The sequence below is a fragment of the Neltuma alba genome, unplaced genomic scaffold (assembly GCF_004799145.2).
Source record: "Neltuma alba isolate B1F8T4 unplaced genomic scaffold, ASM479914v2 tig00003988_pilon, whole genome shotgun sequence".
NCBI classification, from domain to species: Eukaryota; Viridiplantae; Streptophyta; class Magnoliopsida; order Fabales; family Fabaceae; genus Neltuma; species Neltuma alba.
In genome coordinates this window covers 360,289-378,011 of record NW_021633509.1, presented here as the reverse complement: position 1 = coordinate 378,011, position 17,723 = coordinate 360,289, and the positions used below count along the sequence as shown (strand labels likewise).

Sequence of the window (17,723 nt, the reverse complement as noted above, 5' to 3'; positions counted from 1 at the left end):
GGTCCTATATTAAGGACCGGAGGAGTATTATAATAAGGGAAGGAGGGAGCATGCCCCACCCGAACTGAGTCGCACTTGCAAGAGCCCACCACCAGGGATGCCGATCACCACCGCTGGCAACGGCTCCATCCATCTGATCCAATCCCTCGTCGATCCCTCTCAGCATCTCGCCCCCGGGAACAAACGAACTCGATCACAGAGCAGGGGGGCCGAAGGCATTTCGGGCTTTGCACTCTATTCTTGGGCCTGTCTGTTGGATTTAATTTTGAATAGACATTTAGTCCGCACTTGTCACTACTTAAAAAATTGTAGTCTAATGACATATAAGTTCTTATTGTAAGTAGAAAGTTATGGGTTTGATCTTATTTGAAATCTCAGATTGCCCCTTTAAATCCCAAAAAATAGATGTATAAGGGCTAATTAGTTCGCTATTATATTAAGTAGTGAGGACTAAATTTGATATCATTATTTCCGATCATTAATACAGGAGTTAGTTTGACTTTCAATTTGGTCTTATATATAAAATGCCAATATACTTTATCTCTCATATTTATCTATTTTTTCAAGGTATTTCTTGTAATAGCTACAAATGTTAAATGTTTCATCACATAGTAGTTCTAACTAATACACATAATTAGTAAGGATATTTTAGAGAAGACAACACATATTTATTACAAATAACTAACTTAACTAATTTACTTAATCTACTCAAATTAGTCAACCAATTCTTATATTAAGGATTGGAAGTAGTAGTTAGTTATGGGTCATTCCCGGGTTCAGCAGATACTTGGATAGACATGTGAGCGTCTATTTAGCGTTTTGCTCGGATGGATCTAATATGTGAGTAAAGGAGCTAACCATAATTCCTTGTGTCTATTCTAGTAACTCGTTAAATGACGCACTTTTACTCCTCAAACTCAGACTTATATATTCCAATAGGCATGAGTGGCTTTTGATTAATTTCCTTGTTTAGTGATAGCAAGCTATTGCGAAGGTTAATTCAATTCTTAGTTATTCTTAGCTGTCAAAATTGGGGGTTTCAAACATGAAAAAAAGAAGCTATGGTTCCTGTTTTGTCTTTTTAAGAAGGGTAAGCGAAATGGTGTTTTGATTAATGCTTATATGGCAATACGCAATTCGAAATAGAAGCTAATGATGGCGGCATATAGAATCTTCACGTATATATGATGGAGTGGCATAATTTAGTGCAATGGTTTATTTTGTGTCTTATTCTTGACTTTTGTTTTTTGGGTACTGTCTCGTTCAAGTTGAACTGAAAAAAGAAATAGTTGATTTGCCAAAAAAAGAATAGTTGATTGCTCTTAATACAGTGGGGTTTATGATTAATATTGGTTTGATGGTAATGATTGCATCTACGAATTCTTTTCTCTGTGTGAAATTTCTCCCTCAATTAATTATATCTTATATTGGCGTTAAACCATTGCTTTGGCAGGAACTTTTCAATCCTGATTTATGGTGTACCAAAAAAGTATATGAGAGGAGTTTTGTTTAATTTACATAAATGTATCCAAACAAGTATCACCATATATGGGTACGTTTGTGTGTGGTGCGGGAGAGAATATACGTACACACCAAATTGGTATTATGGATTTCACCAAAAAAAAAAAAGTTTGGTATTATGGACAATGGTACTGCCGTTATTGTTTGGTTTCTTTGATAGGAAATGTTTAACCGTATGATAATTTCTTTTATTGATGTCTGGTCCTTGCTCCTATAAACGAAAATTGATGTTGATGGTATGGCCGGGTTAATTGTTGGATTTGTCTTCTTTTGACTTGTTGGCTGGATTGGTTTGAAATCATTATTGTTATTATTATAATTACCCTCATCATCATCCTTCTTATTTATTTGAGGAAATATCGTTTGTACCTTTCCCATTTTTGAAAACATCAATTGATTATACCATTCAACTAGAACGTAATACTGCAAATAATTAATGCTCCACTCCAATTCATGCCCATCTTTTTCGCCACTCTCTCTATCTGGAAAAAAAACCGGACTGGACACTAAACTGATCAAGATAGTGGGTTAAAGGTTAATGGGTCACATCGGGATTAGACCGGGTTAAACCGGTAAAAATTAAAATAATATAATTTAATTATAAAATATTTATGTGTATAATTTTTATTCTTATTCTTATTTCTTTTTTCTCTTTTCTCCGTCTTTTTCTTGATTTCCTCATATGATCGAATACAATCCTCTTTTTTTTATTTATTATTTTATAGGTTACACTTTTATCTCTTCCTTCTCTCTCTCACGTGAATGTCCATCACAAGGTCACCTTTTTGACTTTTTCTTCCTCTTTCCTTATGAACAGCCGAGTACTTTATCTTGGTTCTTCTCTTTTTTATTCAAAACTTCAAAGCCTGAAAGTTGTTCCTCCCTCTTCATCTTTCTTTCTTTCTCAGATAGAGAAGATAAATAGTGACCTTTTCTTTCGTTCTGCACATCTATTCTACTCTGGTATTTATCCTCCTCCTTGCCTTCAACTCTTTGACAAGCACAGGGTTGAGACTGCACACAAGAGGCTTCCAAATGTATCTTTCTTTCCATGATTTTTTTTGCTTCTACCACTTCTCTCAATCATGTTCATGTCTTCTTTGGCGGTGAGACGGTAAGAGTAAAGAAGAAGAAGGGAAGGAAAAGAAAACCGGCAACCCACCCAACCCAACGGTTTTGCCAGTTCTTACTGGTTTTTTCCGGTTTTTTTCGGTTCATTCCGGTTTGATTTGAAATCGGTTTATTCTTCAAACCAGACCGGACTGGAGGCTAGTTCACCGGTTTTTTCGGTTGAACCGGCCTTTTGGTCCAGTTTTTTCTTCATTGGTCTTCTCCACCTTGTCATGTGGCCACAAAGACTTGGCAAACTCTAGACTTTCTTGGTTGTTATGTTACAATCTTTGACACAATAAAAGCTTTTCAACAATTATCACATCTCTTGTTTTCATTGCTTTTTCACAAGGCTCTCCTATGCTCAATGCTAACAACCTTTTTCGCATGAATATGGTGGATTATATTCAATTAATAACTACATGTGAGACTAGTATTCCACATAAAATCTCATCAATAAAATACATTATTAAAAAATGATATGAATAAGTCAATAAGTTGTTACCTATAAAGTTATAAGTGACCTCACTCCATAAAAATATAAATATATATAACACAAATTCAAATTTTGAGAAACATATTTATTGAGAGATATGAAAACCTTTTGCATTCTAAATCTCGAATCAGATCAATCTCAAATCCAAAATGATTTAAAAATATATTTAATCAAATAAAAACTGATATGAATAATGTGATTAAAATTTGATGATTAGTTAATATATCTAAAGGCAAACCCACTTGTTATAAAGAGTTGCTATTGCGTATGTATGTTTCCACAAAAATCATCAATTTTTCTGTTGTCTTATCAGCAATATCTCTACAGGAAAAACACAGATTTCGATCCTTTCTCTTGGGAAAAAAAAAAAGGAGTAATAGTGGGGGAAAATTCAAGGAAACTCTTTATTAGGATATTGGTGAGGAAGGTTGGCGCTAAGTATATTTGAGAGGGGGAGATACTATTGAAGAAAAGTCACTTTCAAAATAAAGAGAGAAATTTGATATTTTTACATTAAAATGATATATTAATTAATTCCTCATGTGTTGGTTCTTTCACCTTTCCTCTGGTCTTGTGGAGAATTTGCCTTTTGCAGTTTGCAGAAAGAATGAAGATTAAAGTGGAAGAGAATGAGATGTCATCTCACAAAGGTGTTGAATAAAACTAATAGAATAGACTTACCATAGAATTACCTTAAAATCTTTATTATCATAGGTGGGTTATCATTCGGATGGATTCTGATCAAAACCTATTGAATTGGGTAAAGCACAAAGTCATCCAAACATATAATAAAATGTGTGATCTTCAACTCCAACCTCGAGTTTGGCTACAAAAAAAATTCCAACACCTTAAGGACAAAGGGAGAGAGGAGAAGCACAAAGATATATAAAAATTACTTCCCCTAATCTTAAATGTAAGAAGTACCTAGTAAGTTTATTTTTTATTTTAAATATAAAATCTCATCCAAATTTATATAATTTTTCTCCAAACTTTTTTATTGATGGTACATATTATGAAGTTTTTGTTTTTAATAATATATATAGTTGAAAAATATGACAATTAAATTATAACAAGTTATATCAGTAAGTTATAAATTAGCTAGTGTTTTGCGAGCCAGTTCTTTTTTTTTTTCCCATCACATTTCAAGCTAATTCAAGTTATAAGAATAGCGTAAAATGTGGATATAAATTAAGAATTCAAATCTTCTTAATAAAAAAAAATCTGTTTTTTTTACTATTAATAAAATGGACTCTGTTTTTTGCCAAAAAAAATAAAAAAAATTCATTGCTTTGCTAATTAGTTGTTGATTTACATTTAAAGAGCTCATGAAATGGTTGGTGAGGATACGAATGCTGCGTACCTATAAACTTTATTGACCCAATTCATAAATTCCCAGAATAGTATGATATTTGATATTACATAGGCAAAAATTATAGAGATGTTGTCATTCACGTAGTCGGTCAATAATCAAGTTAGATTATAAAAAATACTTCCCTTTGGATCTTTATTTAGCCCGGTAAAACTTTCTTTTTATTTAATGCATTTTGTCTTTGTTAAAAGGAAAACATATTCCCTCTAATTCTATTTGATTAATTTGGATCAATTAAAAAAATTAAATAAATTTGTGAATTATAACAAAATGGGATACGATCTCCTTAAAATACTGATATACACAACGTTAAATTATATATTAGTTGATAAGTTAAAATGAATTAGTTTAAAAAATTATAAATATAAGAGATAAAGCAGGCTCATATGTTATATTTATGACCAAATTTAACTCCTAATTAGTTTTTATATTAAGTACCAAATGTAGCATTATTCATCAAATATATTCTTATTTAAAGAGAGGGGTAAGTGAGTGGGAAAATAAGATAGAATGGGTGGGAAAAACAAGTCAGTAAAATAAGAAAAATGACGGTGGATGAAGCAGCTGAGGGAGGAGACCATTTGTTAATCTGTGGGTGACTTAAAAAACATGACATTTTAAAATCATTTGAAAATTTTATCTGTATTTTCACACTTTTTTTTTTATTGACACGCCTGCTAATGGTTAATATTGATTAATGGTTGTGACATTTTTTTTTCGGTTAATAATTTTTATGTGTATTATTGTACTTGAAACACCATTATTGTGTTTGGTAATGTAGAATAATACTTTGCACGTAAATTTATACCAGCAAAAACTTCTATAATAACTGACATGAACATAAATTGATTTTAATTACAACCACTTGAATATGACAAGTTACTCGGATGAGCTAAAGCATGACTCACTTATGTTTTGATAGTTCGATACTATCTTTTTTATAAGATATTATTTTGTAGTTTATAAATAAGGTATTATAAATAGCACCAGATATAATATTAAAATTATTGTATCAAAAAATACTCCTTCTGTCCCTTTTTATTTGGATTCTATTACATAGATGAAAAAGAAGTTAGTTAAAGATAATAAATAAGTAGAAATTAAAATTTTTTTTCTTCAAAATACTCTTATTTATGAGGAAGAGATAGTATGAAAAAAAGAATACAAAAATTATTATAATAAAGAGAATTATGAAAAAAGAGAATATGTGATGAAGAAAGATAATGGTTTGAAAAATGTGATAATAAATATATTGAGTATTAAAATAAGTAATTAATGGAAGTAAAACAGAAAATTTGCCGCAAAAATTTAAGACAATTTGTAAATGTTACTTATATTTAGAGACAAGAAGAGGATGGAAGTTGTTGCTTATAAAAGAGACGGAGGAACTACTCCTCTAATCTTATTTACAAGATATTTTTAACATATTTCATATAGATTAAAAAACTTTAAAATAGATTAAATTTTTATTAAAATATAATAACTTTTCAAATTTATCCCTAGTTAATATATATCCTAAAAAAAGATAACTATTTATATTATAATAAATAAAAGACAAAATAGTCATTTATATTAAAATTTTAATAAAATAATTTATAAATAGGATATAAGAAAATCTTTTCTCTCTATTATATAAATAAGATAAAAATAAGATAGGAGGGGCATATATTTTTAAGGGAAAACCATATTGAAGGTACCTATACTTTCTCTCAATTTTTAATTTGGTACCTATGTGTTTTTTTCCCTTTAATTAAACATTTAATTTTATCTTTTTAGCAACATTAGCTCTTATAACTTTGTTCTATTGATATTTTTAGTCTCTGCATAAGGATTAATGATGTTAATAGAGGAAAAATAAAGATTTAGTTAAGAACAAAAAAACATATAGGTACCAAATTAAAAATTGAAAAAAAGTATAGATACCTCCAATATGGTTTTCCCTATTTTTAATTCAATTAATATAGTGGTTGAAGGCAGATGGGTTGTAACATGTAATCCCGAGGCACATATCTTACGGCTCAAGAGGTGACAGAGCATCATTATTGTTACATACCTAACTTTCTCCTCATGCAGTGGATCCAATGCCACGCAGAATTAGGATGACACATGCGAAAACGATGTGGGTGACGTCACTCAAATTCATCAACCACTAATACCCCAGTGTTATTTGTAAACTTTAAATTTAAAAAGGTATACAATTTATTTTATGAGTTTTGATTTGAGATTTGTATACATATTTAATATATTTTTTATAATTTTATTTTTATTATTTATTCTCTCTTTTTTATCATACCCTTTTGTTACTTTTTCTCATATATTCTTTTTTTATTTTTCCTTTATTTATTATAAGAACATATTTAAAAATAAAATTATATTTCTAACATATTTATTACTTTTAACTAATTTTAACTTATTTTTAAATTTTTTATTTGAATAATAAGCACTAGAGGGAGTATAAAATATGGATAGAATAAACCACCAATGTTCTGAAATAATTTATAAGCAGTATTTCAATCAATTTACAGAATACAAGATAAATAAGTAAGATAAATTTTATCTCAACTTAAGTGTTCATAAGTGTCTATAAACACGACTCCAAACAAGTGCCAACTCTAACACAGTTGATGAATATGCAAGGCAAAATGGATAAAAACATGATATTTAGGACTAAGTCTAACATTGTATTTATTCTTATATTAAGAATCGGATGGAGTATAAAACATTAATGCCATCATATTAATGTGAAAATGGATAATGTGCTTAAATACTCTGGAAGCATTTATGAAGGAGTATTTAGTACATGAATTTTTGTTTTTGGACTTTTATATGCCTTGAAAGTTCATTTTCATAACAAAAATATCCTAACCGTTATTCGCTATTATGTTTGTCTATTTAATTATACAGTTTGACCGGTGTCTTTAATAGTCAAACTTAATAGTGGATAAGGGTTCAAGATAGAAACGCTACAAAATAAAACTTCTAGAGCATATAAGGATAAAAAAAAAATTCAAATACTGGGTGTTACATTTTAAACACTTTTGGGATATTTAATCACCATATCCCATATGAAAAATACAAACACTAATTAGCCAGGCTCTTTTTCATTATTTGGAATAAGTTAGGCTCCCACCTTTTATTGAAATTAGGGGGGAAAAAAATCTAAACGCATGCTATTTTTATTTGCATACAAGTTTAAAATCTTGAGTTGAATTAGCTAAAATTCCAAATGCTATTTCTTTATTTCAATAAAAGAATTTATACCCTTGATATCTAATCACATTTTATTTTATTGTTATTGCTTCGTCAAGCTCCAAATGACAAACTGAAATTTTGATATCTATTTTTATTTCTTTTGCGCCTGTCCTTGAATTTTGATTCGCAAGAATGCTAATATTTATTAATTTATGGAACATTATTTTTAAACCAGAAATTTCATTTTTCTTTTCTTATTACAAAAATTTCATTTCGTTATTTAAATATGAATATAAAAAAAATTTAACTTCATTATACATGGTTTCCCTTTTTTGTTTAAAACGTGTCAAACATAATTTGCTTAATGAAATTAAACATTGCATTTCATTTCAAGCATGTTCTCTTTTTTCTGTTCTTTTCCTCCACCAAATCCCTGGCAAATTAAACTCTCTTTAATAATACTGATGTGAAGTGTCTGGGTCTCCCCACTCGGAATTAATTTAGTATTCATTGTCTCTACCACAGATGGATCTATATAATAACCCGGAACCATATGGTGTTGTCGTCAGAACACATTAAAGATTCTCTCTCTCTCTACAGAGCTAAGGAACTTGCTCCCTGCAACTCAGATTTCAGACTGCTCATCTAACCCAACAGGCCATTTTCTGAGAAGAGACTACTTCCAGGTTCACAATCTCTCTCTCTCTCTTCGTTTTTGAAGAAATGGAAGCTAGTTTTACTGGGTTTGGTGTTGAATAGACATAAGCTCTGTATTTTCTTGCCTTCTTCTTATGCTGCTGCTGCTGCTTCTTCTTCTTGTTAATGATCCATATTTCTATCTCTTTAAATATTACTGCTGGCACTGTAAAGTGGAAATCCCTATTCTCAGTACCTCTGTTAGTTCAGCTGCTTAAGTGATACTATCTGTTTTTCCCCCCAGAAGCTTTACATAATATTATCTTATTATGTAAAGTTAGTGACATGGGTCATACGTACGGTTTCATTATCTTATATTAGGCCGTTTATTAATTTTGTTGGATATTACCTATCTTGATGTTTTTCCGAAGCATTTTATATTTTCCTAATACTATTCATAACTTAATTTCTTTGTATATATCTGAACTACATCAAAGTGACTTAATAAACACCATGCACACGTCAGTGTAACTTTTCTTACCTTGCTATATGTTCGTTGCACATTTTTTTCAACCACTAACTTATTTTAAAAGGGAATAAATAATCTTTTATCAAATAAAAAAGCACACAAATAAAATGAGAGCATTAAAAGCAGTCAGGGGGGAGAGAGGGCAGACTTCGAAGAAACATCTAGGAAGTTGCATATATACTTGTACATTTTTGTTTTCAGGTTTTTTTGTGGGACTGATTTTCAAGTTGATTAGAGGTGCACAAGATGCAGATAAAGTAGATCCGTATGAGATCTGAGATGACACAAACACGACAAAATTGTAATAGTAATAAGATACTTGGAGCAAATAATGATCACTTGTAATATCTAGATAGAGTTGAAACATAAAAGGGCATTGTGGTAAATTTATTTCGGCAACATCTTTGATATAATTGTCCAAAGACACACATTTTGAGGAAGTCTAGACAACCATAGGTAGCCCTATAAATCACACGATAATGAATGGACAAGTTTTTCCCCCACAAGTAGGACCAGCCATGTGTAAAGCAGATTGATAATAAAATGAGTCTCCTGTTTCTTTCCTTTTTTTTTTTTTTAATCACCATACGGTTTTGTGGGGAAAAAAATATCATTACCAGAAAGTTTTATAACAAGTGAATAATAAATTTCAGTTCACTTGTTACTATAACTAGTAAAACAGGGTAGCTGAACGGATATAGGTCAACTTGTAATGATGGGGCTGAAAGCAGTGCAAAAACAGTACGACCTTGGCGGGTAAATTTTTTTGAAGAAAAAGTTGCTATTATTATTAGTATGGGTTAGGTTTGATTTGAAATGTTGAAATTAAATTTGGGGTTTTAAACTTAAGTAGTAGTGGGTTGTAATAAAATAGTTTAAAGATTAATTCATAATTTAAAAAGATATTTTAGAAAAACTAACAAATATGTTTTATAAATAATTAATTTAACTATTTTTTTAATCCAAATCAATTAAATAGATCTTTTTGTGTGTGTGTATATAAGTATCATATGTTTATTTAATCTTATAACTGTGTGTATAGTAACAACAAATAGATGAAAAATAAAAGATAGATGATGCTCTTTATATAACTACACATATATAAAGTGCTTAATTACATAATATGAATGAGGCAATGTTATGTGGAATTTGAGGTCCAACAATATTATATAGTATATTGAGAATTTTATGGAAAAAAAAAAGGCGGGTTAGAGTAGCCAAACCACTAAGACAAAATACCAACCTGAACCTGGGCCTAGGAACCTAACCTGTATTACTGGCTCTTTTTGTTATCAATTTTTTTTTTTTTCTTACTTCACAATGATTTTTCTTTAATAATAAGTGCGTCTCCTATTCGGACCATGAATGTAATGATTGACAGTAAGCCGTAAAATGTCGGTAGGACTATTATAAGTGCTCGAGTCCGATCTTATTTGATTAATTTGGATTATTTTTTTTAAAAGAAGTATAAATGATAACAATTAAACTTAATTATATTTTTTTAAGGGAACTGAAAGTTTATAAATAAAAAGAATTATACGGAAAAAAACCCCTCAACATCCATCACCTCCTCAGTATAAAGGTAGCTTTAATTATACTATAAGCCTTTTTAAAACACTAGTCACTAATCATATTTCATGTTATACTTATCATCCCATAAGTTAATTTTAAATAACTCGAGATAATTCTAAGAAGTCGGAGAATTTCTCTTTCAGTAATAATATTAAATTTTTAGCTCTGAACAAGATTATCAAGATGAGACAAATTGATTAGTAAATTAAGGTTTAATGTCATTAGCATAACAGTCAACATGCTACTGACTCAGAACGCACGATCCAAGAGAGCTATGTCATATCTATCCATATCATATGTTTACTAATTCTTTTACAATATATTTTTTCCGCTATAATGAAGCTTGCTTGGAATCACTTTTTGGGTGTCAAAATGTGGTTTTGGCCAAAGAAAAAGGTTTTTTTTTTTTTCGAGCCATCGTTTTTTTTGTTGTTGTTATTTTGGACTTAAAACTAATTACAACTAATTACAGCTAGGATAGTGAAGAGGGGACCCTAAACCATTCCCTTTTTAGCCAAATACTTCTTAGCTTGAAATTTCAATATAAGAACTAGTATTAGAGAACTAGTAGAAGGATTTATCTTAATTTTAAATACAAGATTTAAGTTCATTTTGTCTTCTAGATTAATAATTTTTCTCTCATATTGATTGCGCTTTTACATATTCATTGCATGTATGAAGAGAGCTAATACAAATTATTTAAAGAGTGCTTTGGAAAAATCAACAAATAATTATCTTAACCATTTTTCTTGATAGTTACAAATTAATTATTTAGTCCTTACTTGAGGGTGTATCATATGTATGTCTCAATGAAAATAAAAATTAAATTAAAAGAAAACGGTAAAGCATCCCATGGCTCTGTGCAAATCAAGGGCTTGTCTAAATTACATTTCACTTTGGCATACAAAAATTGCTTTAATTTATATGACTACTTTTGTCGCTGCTCATCGTCATTTCACTTGCAGGTTGGGATTCAATGGAGTCTAATGATCACAACAACGTCTCTGTTTCATCATCTCCTAAATACGAGATAGGGAAACACGTGATCGATATAAAAGACGAACCGGAAGATCTGGAAACAACGAAGTGGAACATCTACAGAGTCCCATCCAGTCTTCGGGGGAGTTGGAAACCAGAGGCCTACACTCCTCAGTTGGTCTCAATAGGACCCCTTCACTATGACCAAAAAGAAGAGTTCAAACCAATGCAAAAGCAGAAACGACGATACCTTGATTTCTTCTGGCGTCGTGCAAAGAACAATAATATTGAAGCCATGGACAATTTCAAGAGGTTCCTTGAAGATCAAGTAAAAGACATACGACAATGTTATGCGGAAAAGCTCTGTGATAAGATCGACGACGAAAAGTTGGTGGATATGATGTTATTAGATTCTGTATTCATCATGGAGCTGTTTCTGAGGATTCGAAAGCAAAAATCAGGAGAGGACAGGAAAGATGACAAACTGATCGATCAAACATATCCAAATGATATTATACTGAAACAATCATGGCTGAGCAAGAGTATCCAGAGAGACTTGCTTCTGCTTGAAAACCAGATCCCAATGTTCATCTTAAAAAAGCTGTACGAGACTGTTTTCCCTGACATTGACCCTTGTGTGGAGCGTCCCTCATTTATTGAACTTGCTCGTGACTACTTCGACTGTTTTCATGCCTGTAAAAAGGGCGACTGTTCTAAACAAGAAGCTGGAAGCTCGAATTCCAGCCAGTGTCTTTTCTGGGATAATAAACCACAACATTTCACTGATCTGATTAGGTACGCAGTTTTCAATATTACTACTGTTTATCAGCATGCTATTGCTGTTTTAAAGGACTAATTAATGACTGATCGGCTATAATATACTGTTTGTCACTTGTGGTGCTGCGTTCCTACAAGTTTTGCTGATATTGTCGTAATTAAATCGTAACACTTGATTAGCCATTTGAAGCATTGTTATTGATGAAAACTTAATGGCAGAATCCCAATAACAAGTTTAATATACATACGATATTATGGTGCTTACAGGCTAACACATTTTGTGTTGATTTGACTTGACTAGGTCTTTCTACATTTGTAAGGGCCTTATTGCTGACAAAAAAGGGTCTCCCTTAAAGACTGCAACAAAGTTGCGGGAAGCAGGAGTGAGCTTTGAGAAAGTCAGCAATAGGCCCTTACTTGACATAAACTTTCGGAAACTTCGACCCTTAAGCTGGTTTCTGTGCTTAGGTTGTATTCCAAATTTCACTCAGTTCAAAGCTCGCTTACAAATCCCAGAGTTAAAAATAGAAGACTCAACCGAATGTGTTCTAAAGAATCTCATCGCCTTCGAGCAGTGTCATTATCCAAATCAACCGTACATATGCAACTATGTCTCTTTCATTGATTCTCTGATTCACACCAAAGATGATGTCGAATTGCTGGTTGAGAAGGAAGTGATTGTCCATGAACTTGGAAGCGACAAGGAAGTTGCAGCATTGGTGAATAGTCTCTGCAAACATGTTGTCACTGACAAGACATGTTATACAGGACTTATAGATGGTCTGAACAAACATTACCAGAGACAATGGAATCGCACCATGGCTGCATTGAGGTTAGTTTACTTTAGAGATGCTTGGAGAGCAAGCTCTACTTTGGTCGCAACGGCTGTCCTCGTATTCACAATCTTCAACTTCTGTCGAGTTGTTAAATTGGTCCTCGACCTTGAAGGAGGCCGCCGCCAACCTTAATTAGTTATAATGTATATTGCCTTCAATCTTAATTATAAGACCTCGTTTGTAGACTATAAATGAGATCTTATAATTAGGACCGAAGGTAGTAACATATAGTATCTTTAATTTGGATTATAATTAGGAAACTAATTAATGGATGTGTCATGTGATAAAATAACGTGAAAGGATCTTCCTCTTGGGTGAAGCTTGGTCGCAGACTGCAGAGTCATCTTGCGGGTGTTTTGTTCAGTGTTTGGCGTGTATTATTTGTGGGTGTGTTCTAAGACTTTAAGCCATCATCTATGTATGTAATTTATAAATAAAGCATTCATGGTGCTACTTTATTTCTAGGAAATTGTTAATTAACTAATCCTTCGCTTGTACATAGATTAAAATAAGGAGGGGATAGGGAGGCTTTCAAAAATAAATAAATTGATATTTTTGAAAGTTATTTTCTTCCTTAGTTTCTTGCTTAATTAAGCTTAACCCTTGATTTGGGATGGGAAGAAAAGAGAATACTATGAAGGAAAACTTTCTAAGAACAGCAAAAAATTTTACTAATTTTGGAAGTGTTTCCTCCTAATATCTCCCCCCTACACTAGTACAAAAAGGCATTTCTGCATTGGGGCTTTTGTATTGATTGTTGCAAGGACGGCGTATAACTGTACAAGGTGTGACGAATGGCATTTTCATAAATAAGATGTGATACTAATGACTCCCCCCCCCCCACACAATTCCGTTAGCAACCCGTGTAGAGAATTTTTTAAATTATTTAATTTCTTAAAAATATATCTCAATGTAATTGTTATGTTGTATATTGATCATTCTGTTTGTTTCAAGTGTAGAAACAAGGATTTGGGAAAGCATAACAGAAGGAATTATTAAAAGAAAAAACACAAACTTAAGTTTATTTTCTACATTAGTTCTAGTTGTGACATTAAGGGGGCTTTTCTTTTCTTAGAGAGAAGTATGTTTGTTTTATTGAATAAAATCAAAGATGGTCAACATAAAGTGTGAAATAAAACCAAAACACCAAACAGGCTAAAGCACAAACTACATATAGTTTTGGTATATGTCAGTAGTTTTGGTGGCATTGCTATCGTCTTGTGAAGTGATAAAACTATGCATTTTAAACATGTTATAACTCTATATACTCACTACTTTTCATTTATGTCTTTGCACCTTCAAAAATATTGGCCATTTATTGAATTACATATTTGTCGTCGATCTAAGACGCCTATAGATTGATTTAATTTGATGAAGGATTGGTTGAGCGGTGAAGAGAATGAATGAGCAATATATCAAAAGTCCATTAAAATCCAGAATGAGTGTTTTAATAAGGCTAAGATAAAAGGCCACAATCCGGAAAAGGAATCGCGTTCTTTTAACACCTTGTTGGATTAATTTATGTTTTGCTTGGATTTGGGATATTTAAGACTTGGATTTGGACTTGGGCCAAATCATATATTTTCAATCGATAGAAATTCATGGACCCAAGTAGACTTCCGCGTCATAATTTTTCAAAATTTCAAATTCTCACTCTAACGGTCTAACCTAGAACCTTTTGCATCATTATCTTATGTTTTGTACAAAACCACCAACCTTTGAAACATTGGAATTTGAACTTTACAGACGAAATTTTAAAGGGTAAAGTTGCATCCATCATTATGATTTTAATTTTTTGGTACATACATGACCCTGATCTTATTCTTAATACATCTAGCACTCTAATTTTTAGAGTGGTGGATGCTACTAAAAGAATAACATCGAGGTGCTGGATGCTCAGTAAAAATAAAATTAGGATGCTAGATGTATTATGTAAAAAATAAGGGTGTTAGATACACTTGAAAAATAAGATTAGCATGATAGATACACATTTACCCTATTTTAAATACAAAATCCAAATTCAGCTACCCAAAGGCATTCTTAATTGATTTGGCATTGATTAGTATGAAATAATTATTAGCTAAATTACAAACTTAATTAATCAAATAATCACTTTGCTTAGTACGAGAAGTTAAACCCTAGTTAATTCTAGAGGTAATTCGTTGAACATGCAAATTCATACAGTAGAAACTCTAATTTGAAAAGGCATGAATGAAAAACTACATTAAAAAAAAAGACAAAAGACAAATTTGTGTACTAACAAAAAAATAATCTTGAGAAAAGGAGAAGTAAAACATCTCTAGAAGACTAGAACCATTGGTCAAAAAAAAAAAAAACCTCTACAACCCAAAATTTTTGCAAACTATCAATTCTTTTTTAAATGTGAGCCATCTTTTCACATTGGTCTGTCATGATACGAGGAACTAATCATTTTCACTTAACCCAATCTAACTGTCAATTCATGTAAGTATTAAATTCTAACAATTTATAACTCAACTGCCCATTGAAATCTATGGGTTCCAGCCCAATTTTGAAAACATAGATCTTCATACAAATCACCAATTCATTAAAATTTCCAATTTCTCTAATTCGGATCCAACACCAGATTTACCTATATGTAAAATTCAACATGGAACATTAAACTGAACCGATTAAATCTCAATACTACTTTAAATTAAAATAAGTAAATCATAAAACTATAGTTTAATCAATGGGAAAGTCGTTATTCATGAAAACCTAATAGAACCCGAACTTAAATTCTCATCAGAATCAACAACAAAAGCACAAGAAGTTGTTGAGCCACACTTAATAAACTCTCTCAATCAACACTAATCCAATCCAGAAGGTAATTATATTAAAGAAAGAATCATTCTGGGTCCCTTAATCATCATTCACCATCCCAAACCTCTCCAATAAAATCGCAAGAACTGGAATAAAGTAATAAGCACCATGAATTTCTTTTGGCGGAAGTTCTGAACCTATCATTTTAGATACATTTCACCATTCGTTTCTTAAGAGTAAATAATTAACCTGCTGAATCAACTATACTATATGTCAGATGACAACTATATATATAATCAAAACCAATGTGGAGCTGTGGGATGCAGATATATTGATTTAACAACCCGATAAAAGTTGAAAACTGCAAATATGAGAACAGCAATTCCGACCACAATTGAACTTGCTCTCCAAGGATCTCGAAAGTACACCAACCTTAAGGAAGCCATTGTATGATTCCAAACCTTCTGGTAATGTCCATTCAGACCATCTATGATGCTTTTATAACATGTCTTGTCGATCACAACATGTTTGCAGAGACTGTTCACCAAAGTCGCTACTTCCTTATCACTCCCAAGTTCATGAACAGTGACTTCTTTCTCAACCAGCAATTCAACATCTTCTTTGGTGTGAATGAGAGAATCAATGAAAAAGACATAGTTGCAGATATAAGGTTGATCTAAGTAATGACACCACTCGAAGGCAATGAGATTTCTTAGAACACATTCCGTCGTGTCTTCTATTTTCAATTGTGGGATTTGTAAACGGGCTTCGAAGCATGTGAATTTTGATATACATCCCAAGCATAGAAACCAGCTTAAGACAGGATCATTCAAACAGTTAATATCAAGCAAGTATTTCTGGAACACTTTCTCGAAGCTCACTCCTGCTTCCTGCAACTCCGTGACAGTCGTAAGACCATTACAAGACGATATCCTTTTTCACGCAACGTCAGATCCTTTTAGAGGTAGAAGTACCTGGTGAAATCAAATCCTCACAAGAATATGTGTTAGTTCTTTGTGTTTAATTATAATATGCAATTAATTGTTAATATACATCTGTGCATAAATTATACTCCCTCCAATCGCAAATATAATATAGCTAGTTAGGAGGTTTGCTTTAGTACTACTTTAGGATCTCAATTCATATGACCTCTCAAATTTATAATTTTTTCAGAAACTATATCTATTTATTATATATATTAAAAAGGTTTTTATCAATGGGTAATTCTAATACAAATGATTGAATATAGTATTTTGAGGAAATCAACACAAAATTTTTAATCAAAATTAACTAATTTAACTAATTTCTTTAATTTCTATGACAATCAAGTTAAATTATAAAAACATACCACTCTAATAGTAAATGTAACTTGAGAAGTTTTAAGGAGTATTTGGGTAGAAACCAAATCATAATCTTAAAAGTTATTTTACGATATATAAAGTAGATATGTTAGAGGAGTTTTATCCCAATTTACATGAAAGTGCTTTTAAAAAGTATTTTATCATTGAAAAAAACCCCTTAGTACTAAATATAAGCTACTTGTAATATATTTAATGTTTATTTTTAAATTTTATCTTTATTTAATTATCATTGAAAAAAGAGAAAAAAGAAAGAAATATGAGCATCATTTGTACATATAGAGAGGAAACACTTACCACCTCATGCTTACTGTTTGCCACCATTTTTCCATTTCCAACGCGTCACTCTCTTATCCTGGTCAAATTCTTCATCCAAACCCTCAACACTCACAAACCCATCCCCATTCAAGCATGCAGCAACAAAACGAGTCAAGAAATCAAGTGATACTAGCGTTTTAACGGAAAAATTGCTTACCTTTTCCCTCTTTCCAGATTTCGACCCTTGCTCCAGCTTCGTCTTCTCAACTCTCTCTCTCTTCTGGTATATTATTGTTTTCTTACAGTTCAT

At 31.5% G+C, this 17,723-nt stretch overlaps 2 protein-coding genes across 2 annotated transcripts; one reads left to right on the top strand and one right to left on the bottom strand.

Moving 5' to 3' along the window:
• Positions 1–97: 97 nt before the first annotated feature.
• LOC114743278 (UPF0481 protein At3g47200-like) lies at positions 98–13,148 on the top strand. Its single transcript, XM_028931480.1, has 3 exons — positions 98–248; positions 11,391–12,198; positions 12,482–13,148. The coding sequence occupies exons 1-3, from the start codon at positions 98–100 to the stop codon at positions 13,146–13,148; spliced, it is 1,626 nt and encodes a 541-aa protein (XP_028787313.1).
• Positions 13,149–16,093: 2,945 nt separating this feature from the next.
• On the bottom strand, positions 16,094–17,723 carry LOC114743277 (putative UPF0481 protein At3g02645). Its single transcript, XM_028931479.1, has 2 exons — positions 17,467–17,723; positions 16,094–16,730 (listed from the first exon to the last, which is right to left on the bottom strand). The coding sequence occupies exons 1-2, from the start codon at positions 17,721–17,723 to the stop codon at positions 16,094–16,096; spliced, it is 894 nt and encodes a 297-aa protein (XP_028787312.1).

Bases quoted from the DNA above. Each gene is read 5' to 3' on its own strand.
- LOC114743278 (XM_028931480.1), top strand. From the start codon at position 98: ATGCCGATCACCACCGCTGGCAACGGCTCCATCCATCTGATCCAATCC. The intron at 249-11,390 runs GTCTGTTGGATT...TTTCACTTGCAG, and splicing joins TGCACTCTATTCTTGGGCCT to GTTGGGATTCAATGGAGTCT. The intron at 12,199-12,481 runs GTACGCAGTTTT...TGACTTGACTAG, and splicing joins CATTTCACTGATCTGATTAG to GTCTTTCTACATTTGTAAGG.
- LOC114743277 (XM_028931479.1), bottom strand. From the start codon at position 17,723: ATGAACTGTAAGAAAACAATAATATACCAGAAGAGAGAGAGAGTTGAG. The intron at 16,731-17,466 runs GTAAGCATGAGG...TGCGTGAAAAAG, and splicing joins TGGAAAAATGGTGGCAAACA to GATATCGTCTTGTAATGGTC.